The sequence below is a fragment of the Grammomys surdaster genome, unplaced genomic scaffold (assembly GCF_004785775.1).
Source record: "Grammomys surdaster isolate TR1022 unplaced genomic scaffold, NIH_TR_1.0 98, whole genome shotgun sequence".
Lineage (NCBI taxonomy): Eukaryota > Metazoa > Chordata > Mammalia > Rodentia > Muridae > Grammomys > Grammomys surdaster.
The window spans coordinates 11,144,431-11,156,629 of NW_021604577.1; the positions used below are offsets into that span (position 1 = coordinate 11,144,431).

Here is a 12,199-nt window from a genome sequence, read left to right on the forward strand (position 1 = left end):
TAGCCCTTTTTGTCCTGGGAATACTTTTAGTCCTGCTCGTCTTGTTAAACTTGTCTTTAACAACATCAACATGCTGTCAGCCAAAGTTTCAAGGCTTGAAACTGAAAATGGACCCCCCAGACAGAGTTACTAAATTAACAGGTTGGAAAGCCCAGAATGGGTAAGATTCTACACAGAGCATTACCAACCTAAGACATAAGTACATTGCCTTTGATAATGCATATTCCATGATGGGTAAGGAAGGGATTCTTGTCAGAACAACCTAAGACAGGCTCAGTTTTATTTATGAAATAATAAAGGGGCGAGGTGGAGAGCTTTTGGAGCTGCTTGGCAAAAATCTGGCATGTGCCAAGGACAAGAAAATGGGCTGCTTGACAGGAATACGACATAGGTCATGGACAAGGAAGTAGGCTTCAGGCAGGAATCTAAATCTTAGGCTAGAACAAAGAAGTAATTTCAGGCAGGAATCTAAATATTAGGCTAGAACAAAGAAGTAATTTTAGGCAGAAATCTAAATCTTAGGCTAGAACAAGTAAGTAAGCTTCACACATGAAAATGACTTTGGGCTAGGACAGAGAAGTAGGCTCAGATGTTTTGGTCATCCTGTTAAGCCCTTAGAAATAATGATCACGGGAGTGTTCATGGAACTTTATTTATTGCTTTCCTTGTTCCTTGACTATTTGCATCTATTGTATTGCTAGTATTGTATTTCCCCAATCTAGAACTGACCTTAATACTTGCATGTAATTAAAATGGTATAAAAGCAAGAAGGAGGAGAAAGGATTGGATGGGGGGTTTCTAGGGATGGGAAATGGGGAAAGGGGATGTAATCTGAAATTTAAATAAAAAATTAACAAAAAAGGTTTGCTAAGAGTTACTCAGATGCCTGGATGGTACAGTGATCAGCAGAGTTCCCTGGAAGAGGCAAAGACATTGAGCCACCTTTTAAAAGATGTTCTCTAAACTGTTAGGATGCCTGCAGGTTACACAGTGTGCTTCTGGTTTCCAGCTTTAGTAAACTGCCACCCATTGTGGGGTGGACTTCAGTGATTCAGATGTCCTTGAGTCATTTCTGCTCCTGTAAATAACCCTTATTCACATTCCTGTAAGTAACCGTAATAAAAGTTATTTTTCACTAAAAAATAAAATAAAGTATCTTGACATATAGAAAAAATAAATAAAAATAAATGTTGAGAGGTAGACGTTGTTTGAAGATAAAATGTAAAATAAGGATAGTGGAAGAATAGAGGAACCTCAAGGGTTTGTTAAGATGTCCAGTTATTTCAAGAAGAACTCAGTTTCTGTGCTCATACCTTATTATATATAGGTGGACTGCATCGGGCTGGAGATGGATGGCACGATTTAATTCAGTTACTGCCCTTTTCAGTTTATGCAGCTGTTGAATGATAAACAGAAATGTATATTCTACTTGAAGCAATCATCTTTATTTTTTTTTATGTTTAGCCTCTCCCACAATTTCTTGCAAAATTTTTGTAGAAACTTGTCTAAGTATATCTTATTTTCCTTTCTGCTCATTTTAAATTATCTATTTTAATTTTTGAGATTATAATATAATTACATCATTTCCTCTTCCCATTCTACCATTTAAACCCCACCTTATACCCCTCTTCTCTCTTTTTCAAATTTATGGCCACTCTTTTCATTAATTGTTGTTACGTGTGTGTGTATGTGTGTGTGTATGTGTGTGTGTATGTGTGTATGTGTGTGTGTGTATGTGTGTGTGTAAATACAAAAAGAATATATCATTTTTAATTCACCAAATCAAATATAATTCATAAAAGCAGAAGAGAAATTTTATGATGCAAAGTCATTTTTTAACTATTTTCTTTAGTTTTGAAAAATGATTACAAATATCCATTCACATGTTATTTTACACTAATTTATGTGATAATATTTTTTTCTCATTCATTTAACTTTTCAAGTTTTCTCCCTCAACCTTAGCATCTGTTTAAGCAAACTTCACATAGTTAATAACCTACCATGTAAAGGGTAAGATAAAAAGTAAAAGTAAATTCCACTTGAAAGATAAGGTGCAGACAAGCTTGAAATAAAATTAATAAGTGAATGGATAAAACCAATCATAAGAGTGGATAAAAAAGGTCCATTTGGCATTCATAAGGAAATGAAGAATTCATTATATCCCTTTAATGGTCACAGAAATATAACTTGAATTTCTACACTTTAGAGAACCAAAAAAAAATCAACTACCACTGAAGACATTGCCAATAGAGCAGCACTACACAAACCTAGAAATATTAACCCAGAAAACCAGCACTGCCATCAATAAGATGGTAGTGTGCTGCTAAAAGAATTCATGTATACATGGAAGTGATTTATACAAACTAAGTTATACATGGAAATAAATGGAACCGAAACAGCACAAACTATTTGAAGAAAATAGTGTGTAGAGTTAAGAGGAAATCCAATGAGATAAAGTTTGTTTAGACAAATTGGAGAATTTCCATTGAACTTTGGGGATATTTCTCCTTAAGCTGACTTTGTTCCCGCTGCACAACTAATGAACTAGTGGCATGTTCACATTACCATACCTAGTTGTACCAACAGTCCAGGTTGGTATTGCTTTTCTTACTCCTGTGATCTAATACTTGAGAAAGCACTATGAGGGAGGAGGTGTTTGTTTTGACTTGTAGTTTGAATACATAATAGTCAATCATGGTGGGGAACACACAATATGAGGCTGTCCCGTGGTAACGAGAGCTTAAGGCTGGAATACCTCTCGCCTCAACAGACTGGGCAGCAAAGACCTGACCGGAAGTGGGGTCAGGATATAAAACACCAACAACCATTTAGTGATGTACTTTCTCTAGTTAGGTTTCACCTCATTGAGATTCCACAGTATTCCAAAATAACATTATCAACTGGGGACTAAGAGTACAAATATACAATAAACTGATAGGATATGTTTTACATTTAAATCATAGCATTCCGTCCTCAGCATCACACACCTGATCCCATCTCATAATACAAAATGCATTGTCTGACTTCAAAACACTCTACTTTCTTATATTTCCAATATTATTCAAAACCTGTTGTTGCTGATAGTTACCAAGTACTTGATAAAGCAACTTTAAAACGAAGGATTTCTTCTGCATCACTTTGAAAAAATTTCTGTCTATTATGTAGGGAAAACATGGTGGCTGACTGAACCATGTGAAGACACGGAAGTAGTGACACAGCAAGACCACACTATGAAATTTCAATCCTCTACTTCCTCTGCTCTACAACACCTCACAGAGTGCTACTAGTAGGGCACTATATAAGTCTATGGTGGATGGAGCATTCTGCATATAAACCATAACAATGTTTATGGACTAAGTAAACTTTGTTGGAACCAATGGAAGTTCAATCTCTGGGTTTATATGCTTTTCTGGGGATGGGTTTTAGCTTACATTAAAAAGGGAGGCTAATTGGATTCCCTTGCCTAACTGGACTTCCTGGTTGGGCCTCAGTAGGAAAGGATGTGCTTAGTCCTGCCAGGAATGCATATCCCAGGGCAGGATGGTATCCAAGGGGGCCTCCCTTTCTCTCCAGAGAAGTGGGAAGGGGTAACGGAGGAGAGATTTGTAAGGGTGGGACTGGAAGGAGAAGAGGGACTGGGGATACAGGGGCAGAGTCCACAATCAGGATGTAAAATGAACAAATAAATTAATAAAATAAAGAAAAAAGGTTGAACCAACAAGTAGAGGAATATATCCTCTATGTACACACATACATATGTGTGTGTGTGTGTGTATGTGTGTGTGTGTGTATGAGAGAGAGACAGACAGAGACAGAGACAGAGAAAGAGGGTTGATTTTGATATTTTAAACATTATTTTTTTCTGAATCTTGATTTTCTTACTCAAAAATACCTCACAGAAATGCCTCCAAATGAGCTTGTATAGTTCTGTTTCTTATTTTTTTCTGACTATAATAGTTCTTAATGTGGAAACATAATGTATTTAACAATGACTGTGTAGTTATTTGGGCCTCCCAGAACAGAGTGAATGAGTCCATGTCCTGACACTCAACAATCTTGCTGGCACGTTGAATTCTATGTATGTTATTGGAACACACCAGGTTCCCTAAATGGCCTATATCATTAACAGATTAATGGAAAGAATGACACACAACATGCATGTCTATGTCTTACCCAACAAGATTACCAACATACTTTCCCTTGGGAGAGTACTGAGCCTGCTCTACCTCTACCTGCATTATCTGAAGAATAAGGACTTTGAATTGGACTCTAGATATAGCAGGTTCTGAGATGTAGCAAAGGAAAAGTAGAACACCTATTACAGACAAGAAATAAGTCTTTGCTGTTTTAGTAATGTGCATTTGAACGTGTTTTTACTGAAGCATGACCCAGCATGTTATGATTACAAGCAGTATATCCAGAGATATGTATGAACAAAGGTGGAAAGGTCGTAAAGTGGCAGGTCCCATCGGTTTTAAGCAAAAAAAAAAAAAAAAAAAAAAAAAAAAAACAAAACGGAAAAGCCTGGCATAGTCACTGGAAATTCTGTTCGCTGCACCAAAAGCACAGAAGAGCAGAAACAAGAAGATGAAGAGGCTACTGGACCGTCCTGGGAAGGAAGCAGCATCTCGGGCTGAGCTGTTAGTAAGGAATATCCCAGAGATGTATCGGTGTATCATTGAGAAACAGAGATTCTGGTTACAGGTGGAGAAGACAATTTATTGACTTATTTAAATTTGTTACACTAAAAATTTGCCAGATAGATAGATAGATAGATAGATAGATAGATAGATAGATAGATACCTTATAAAAACTAAAAGCTAAAGCTGTTAATTATTAGGACAATTAACCTCCCACACACATTTATATATTATGCCCTATTCTATGAACCCACACATTTACCAGTACATACATGCACACAAACACATACTCGGAATTAGACCAACAGATTCCAAAAGGTTAACAGTAGTTTTCCACCAGCAAATAAAATTAGAGACAGCTTTGAAGCTACTGATTCTCAGAAACTTCGTTATCATGTATTCTTATTTGCATAAAATACAATAACTACAATAGTTGTAAGCTGCTTTGTAATAAAAATAAAACATGTGCTGGAGATATTGTGGCAATGAAAATGGACACGTCATAAGTAGTGGCTTTGTAAATAGCTAATAATAGTTAAACATATCTGCTTAATAGTTATTGCTTATAAATCCATGAGTTTCTGTGGTTGACTAAAGAATATGTTCATATATTATAAGTTATATTGGACAAATAGCCAAACAATAAAAATGTTTTGAAATTCAAAAATTCCAATCTTAAGTACCTTACAATAGGTTTCTGCTCTACAAATATAGCTTTTAATATGTAAAGGATCGATTCTAATTGCCTCAGTAAACCACCAAAAGGCTTCAGTATAATTATCCAAGTGCTGTAGATATATGAGGCCAATGTTTATATAAGCCAAAGTAGTAGTTCTAAAAAGACAACAAAAATGTATTAAAATTTACATTTATTTCCAATGTCCATCATTTATTTTTTAAAAAGCTATGCAATTAGATATTCTTAATGTTTTACCAAAGAAATGAAATTAGTTTACTGCATAATCTTAAAAAAATTATAAGCATGGGTGGTTGAGAAGGTGGGGAGCAGCTGGAAGGAGGTCAGGGAGGGAAACCATGATTAGAATATATTGTATGGAAAAAATAATTTCAATAAGAAGGAAGAACATTCCTAATAGAAGTCTTTGTGATAAATTAACAATTATAGAGTCTGTACTGGAAATAGAAATAGCAAACTCTCCTAGACTCTTGGCAAAATCTTACTTAATTTTAAGTTACCTTGAATTAATGATTATTGTTCCTCAATTCAAAAGTCTTTGCCTAAGGCCATGAATAATTCTAAGAGTCATTCTAAGATCTGGTAGCTTTCAAGTTAAAAAAAAACTGTCCACATGAATAGATATAAAACTGCTTTTCAATATCAAATAAATATTGTTTCCTGTTTTATAATCAAATGATTTTTTTCTTGCATGGGAATGACCATAGACATTACTCTGTTTAATGTTTCTATTTCAAGAAAAGGGCTCCTTATCCTAAAGAAACCACTGTGGCCCACAGAGGGCTGTGCTCTTAACTCTCCTTTTTAACTTTTAAACTTTACAACCGTGGGCTTAAATTTTCTCCAAGCTCTTCAGCCTCTAAATTTTGCAAAGTACCTGGAATGAACAAGTCTTATTTTACAATAATCTTATTTTAGTGTTATTCTTCTCTGACTTTATAATTACAGTCTCATTTTCTACAAAGTTATTGATAATGAGGGGGAAGCCTTCTTTTCTTCCCTCCCGCCCCTGATTTCATGCAACAGTGAAATAAGTATGAAAACAAAGACATACCTTTCTAGAGAAACAACAGTTTCAAAATCACAAACTGCCAACGTCCAAAATTTTAATTGTGTATAGAGTATACCCCGATGTAGAAAACAATTAAGATTATCGTAGCCGTCATTTATAAGAACTGAAACATAAAGCATATACTTTGATTTCTAAACAATCATATGAGATATGTTTCCAAATACACCCTTTCTATTGCTTCCCTTATCTAGCATTCCATAAATAAAGTGTCTATGATGAATGCACCCATTTGGGCAAAAAATAATATACATTTTTTAAAATTGCTAACTAATAATACTGTGGCAGTCATAGTTCACAAATTCATTAAGCTGGTAGTAAACTCTGACATCCCATTCACTTGACAAATGAAGAGATTAAAGCCAAGGGAGCACAGTACACAGGGACTAAGGTATATGTCAGTGGCAGATGCAGGCCTAGAATTAACACTGATGGAAGAGTGCCCTTGATTACAATGGCCTGTTATGATCACAAAGACATTAAGGACCAAAGAACGGGTGAGGGTGTACTGGTCCAAAACAAGGCATAAGACAGTTGTCAGGTCTACTTATCTACAGAGATAGAGGGCTTCCAAGAGGCTATTTAAGGTAAGAACTTGGAACTGAGGTAGAAAACTTGACTGTATGCCAGAAACAAGAGGAGAAAAACAACCCCCACTGCAGATGAGTGGCCCTTACCAGCCCCCAGCTAAGAGGGCACCTCTCATGTCCCTTGGTTACTAACTCCCCTTTGCTTTCAAACACATGGTAGTGAACTACAAGACTCTTTCATAAGAGTCAGTTCCTGTTTTCTCAGCTTCTCAAGTCCATTCTGGATTGAGAGATGACTCCCCTCCCTTTCCCTCCCTTTCCCTCCCTTTCCCTCCCCTCCCCCACACTTCCATACTATATTTGGGAGCCTTTAGTCAATCTTATCAAAGTCCATACTGATGAAGCAAGTAATCAATATCCTAAAGGCAATCTCACTGCTCAGTTCACAGTGTGATTGGACGAGTAGGAAAAGCTCTGCTGTGATACTGGCAGAAAATCAATTCTTACAGAAAAAAAAAAATTAGTGGAGTGATTTAACTGTTCTAGGCTTTGTTTTGATCAGAAAAAAAAATAGATGATAGTAAATTCTTCATATCATTACTTGAGTGTTCATTGAAGTATTCCATATATAGTACCTAGAACTGTGCTCAGAAAATACCGAAGTATCCCATAAATGCCCAACACTATTACACAGAGTCTTGTTATAACGGCGGATTGTTGAAATCCTTGAGATGATGTATAGGGAAGGATGAAGGTTAAAATCAAGTGGGTCTGCTCTGAATAATTCAATAGTAGAGATTTTGAATTGTTATGACAGCTTCCAAGATGGGAGGCTGACGGGGGAAATGGAAGGGTAAGGCTTTCAGAGAAAGAATTAAAAGGAAAGGGGTTCTCTGGATGGACCAGGTGAGGGGAGCCAGACTGGCCCTCAGAACTCTTTAAGCCTAAAGCATTTGGTGACAGAGGCCCAGTCGTACATACGACATATTTGCTTTGGCGCTGTATTGAGATGCGAGGGGTGAAATGAGGAAAGGCATATCATTGAGAGCAGAGGCCATGGCAGGTAAAGGAGAAGCAAAGATGGAGTCAGCTGTGGGCAGTTAGATATAAAGAGAACTGTACTGCGATCTTCAGCCCCATTTCCCAAGAGACCTTGGAAATAGACATGAAACATGAGTTCCTCTCAGCATACATGGGGCATTTCAGGGATGGCATGAAGTGCTTGCTTTTAGCAAAGTGCTTGCTTTGAAGCACAGGGACCTGAGTTCTATCCCTAGAGCCCTCAGAAGATGGGAAGTTTGGCATGGCACCATGTGCTGCTGGTAATCTCAGTAATGGGAAAGCCACAAAACGTAGCCTATTTAGTGAGGCCAGTGAAGGGCAGTGCCACAGAAAATAATACAATTTAAAATAATAATAGAGAAAGAAAAGAATAACACATGCCAGGAAGTGCATGCAGACAGGAGCCAGATAGAGCTGTCTCCTTAGAGGTTTGCCAGAGCCTGACATATACAGAGGTGGATGCTCACAGCTAACCATTGAACTGATCATGGGGTTCCCAAGGGAGGAGTTAGAGAGAAGACTGAAGGAGCTGAAAGGGTTTGTGGCCCCATGGGGAGAGGAACAATACCAACCAACCAACCAGAGCTCCCAGGGTCTAAACCACAAGCCTGGGAGCACATAGGGAGGGACCCATGGCTCCAGCTGTATATGTAAGGGAGGATGCCTTTGTCAGGCATAGGTGGGAGAGGAGGTCCTTGGTCCTGTGAAGTCTGGATGCCCGGGCGTGGGGGAATTCTAGGGTGGGGAGGTGGGAGCACATTCTCATAGAAGAAGGAGGAGGGGGGATGGGATAGGGGGTTCCTGTGGGGGGGGAGGATGGGGAAAGGGGATTTAACATCTGAAATGTAAATAAAATATCCAATAAAAAAAGAATAATACATGCCTCTACCTGTATGTGTGTTCATGCATATGTGTGAGCAACATACATATACAAAGCAAGTATCTACAGTACTACACAGTGATCTGCATATTACACGAGTGAAGGAACATTAGCATTCCCCTCATATGTGACTCTCACGAACACGCAGCCAAGTACCTGACACGCTGTAGTCCTGCAGTGCTCTGGAAGGACTACTCTTTCTAAATAAGCAAGCTCGGTAGTACAGTGCTAGCCAGTTGTTGGGGTCTAAGTGGATGGCAGCAGAAAAGTCTTGGGTTGCTTGTTTGAATAAATTCCTTTTAAAATATGCTCTCCCCCGGTTTGTCCTAGAAAAAGAAAAGCATTTGAATGCGTACTGCAAAACCAACATTCTCTCTTTTTGTTAAACCTGTCACCTAATTTCTGACTGTTTCTCTTTGCTTTCCAATAGAGCTTAGTTGTGCTGCTGCTGCCAAAACAACATAAACATTTTATAGAGACACTTTGTTACATAATTACATGCTTATTAGTTGCGTTTATGGGATAGCTGCATGGTTATTAACTTTCATCTCACTTCTTTTATAGAGGAGACAACTTTTTAGAATACATTCAAAAACTCACTCTTTATTATTGATTTATTCTGGATGCTCGTTTTATTTTTAGTGAAAGGAGCAATATTTGCACAAAAGGTTTGGGGTCGAGAAAAATACGAAGGTTTGTTAAAGATATTATGAGACAGGCCTGTCCTATGACAAATACACATCCATTATTTTAAAGCATTTGTCTTTAGTCAATTGGGAAAAGGAAGCTACTGAGAAAAGCTTTTGAGATTAGTGATCTTTATTTTTATGATAGTCAAAGCTTATCACTCCAGAGCTAGGCATAGGGTAGGACAGGAATTATCCCAGTATGAGCCCAAAGGGTTGAATAAAATACTGATTCAGTAGGAATGGAAGTAGCACTGGCAGGCCTGTGCTTGGACAGTTAACATGGGCAGTGGCACGCTGTGGGAGCACTTGGAAAGGCTGATGCTCTAAGGACTTTGAGTATCAGTTGGGTGTGATGGCACAAGCCTTTATGTCTCAGCACTTGAGAGGCAGATACAGGAGGATCTCTGGTCTACACAGCAGGTTCCAGATCAGCTAAGGTTACATAGAGACCCTGTCTCAAAGAATAAATATAAAATTTTGATTTGTTAGAACATACATGAGATATTTCTTAATGATGAAGTATTCCATCTTCAAGGGATGCAAGATGCCTGTTGGTATGAAAGACCTCTACTGGATACAAAGTGTGTCACTTCCTAAGTGAGCCCCTTCTAACTTTCTTTTTTTTTTAAAGATTTATTTATTTATTATATATGAGTACACTGTAGCTGTCTTCAGACACACCAGAAGAGGGCATCAGATCTCATTACAGATGGTTGTGAGCCACCATGTGGTTGCTGGGATTTGAACTCAGGACCTCTAGAAGTGCAGTCAGTGCTCTTAACCGCTGAGCCATCTCTCCAGCCCCCCTTCTAACTTTCAAAGAACCAAAATATACCAAATGCAAAGGGCATGCTTTTAAAAGAAGAGGGGAGACTTACTTCATTTTGATAAAGTAGAAAAGTTATGAAATCAAATTCAGATTATAAAACTACTGACCTGCCCTCATGTGAATAATGATGACAAATCTTTAAAACAAAACAAAGTTAAGTATATTCTTAATATCATCAAAATTTTTTAATATCATCAAAGATATATAATGTCCAAGAGCCATTTATCCTTTGAAATTAGAATGTCTATTAATATGAACAGGTTATAAGTTATAAGGTTATTTCCTTGAAGTAAATGAAAAATAAATGGCTCAGAAATTACAGTTACAAGCTTCCATGAGCAGCCTACTAGTCCATGGGGACCTCCATTCTCCGCCCACCTCTCTGACCATCTTTATCAGACTTACAGATCCTGAACATACAGGTTAGCTTCCCTTCCAGGATCTATCTTCCATGTTTCCTAAATCTTCTGGGGCACCCAAGATGCCCTGAGCAGCCTGCTAGCCCAGGTAGACCTCCACTCTCCAGCTATCCCTCTGCCCACCTTTTAGGAGTTGGACCTGCAACTTCTAAACCATACAGACCTTCAGATCCAAAACCATGCAACCCAAGGATACCCATCAGACGCCTGTCATACCAGGGTTATTGAGGTTTAATACCCCCTCATGATACCTACTACAACAGGAACATCCAGGGACCAAAGTCATCCAGGAGGCTAAAAGCCCTCAAAACACACACACACATACACACACACACACACACACACACACACAATCAAGAGTCAGGGCAACATGACATCTCTAAAGCACAGCTACCTATAGCAAGGCCTAGATATCCTAACACACCCAAAACACAAGAAAATGACCTTAAATCCAATCTTATAAAGATGATAGAGGACTTTAAAGAAATACAGGAAAATGCAATCAAACAGGAAAAAGAAATAAATAAAATTGTGCAAGACCTGAAAATGGAAATAGAAACAATAATGAAAACACAAACTGAGGAAATCTTGGAGATAGAAATCTAGGGAAAAGAACCGGAACAACAGATGCAAGCATCACCAACAGAATACAGGAGAAGGAAGAAAAAAATCACAAGCATAGAAGATATAATAGAAGAAATTGATACATCAGTCAAAGAAAATGTTAAAGCTAAAAATTCCTGACACAAAACATCCAGGAAATATGGAATACCATGAAAAGACATAATCTATAATATTCTCAACAAAATCATAAAAGAAAACTTTCACAACATAAAGAAAAAACATACCTATAAACATATAAGAAGCTTATAGAACACCAACTAGACTGGAACAGAAAAGAAAAATCCTCCCAGCACATAATAATCAAGATAAAAATCTACAGAACAAAGAAAGAATATTAAAAAGGGGCAAGAAAAAAAGACCAGGTAACATACAAAGGCAGACCTATCAGAATTACACCCTACTTCTCAGCAGAGACTCTAAAAGCTAGGCGGACCTGGACAGATATCCTGCAACCTCTAAAAAACCCACAGGTACCAACCTAGAAAATTGTACCCAGCAAAGCTCTCAATCACCATACATGTAAAAAACAAGATATTTCAAGACAAATTCAAATTCAAATAATATCTATCCACAAATCTAGTACTACAGAAAATACTAGAAGAAAAACTCCAACCAAAGAAAGATAACTACATCCAAGAAAACATATGAAATAAGTAATTTCATACCAGCCAAAACAAGAAAATTACACACAAACTCACAATCTCTCTGTCTCTTCTCTCTCTCTCTCTCTCTCTCTCTCTCTCTCTCTCTCTCTCTCTCT

General features: G+C 37.6%; 1 protein-coding gene across 1 annotated transcript in view; it reads right to left on the reverse strand.

Annotated features, from left to right (window-relative positions):
• The window catches only part of Ttc6 (tetratricopeptide repeat domain 6), a 153,562-nt gene that overhangs the window by 43,352 nt on the left and 98,011 nt on the right, over positions 1-12,199 (reverse strand). Inside the window, exons 15-18 of the mRNA XM_028782530.1 lie at positions 9,035-9,204; positions 6,392-6,512; positions 5,324-5,474; positions 1,314-1,396 (exon numbers count right to left, since the gene is read on the reverse strand). Coding sequence (XP_028638363.1) covers positions 1,314-1,396; positions 5,324-5,474; positions 6,392-6,512; positions 9,035-9,204 — 525 coding nt within the window. The remainder of the gene's footprint in view (positions 1-1,313; positions 1,397-5,323; positions 5,475-6,391; positions 6,513-9,034; positions 9,205-12,199) is intronic.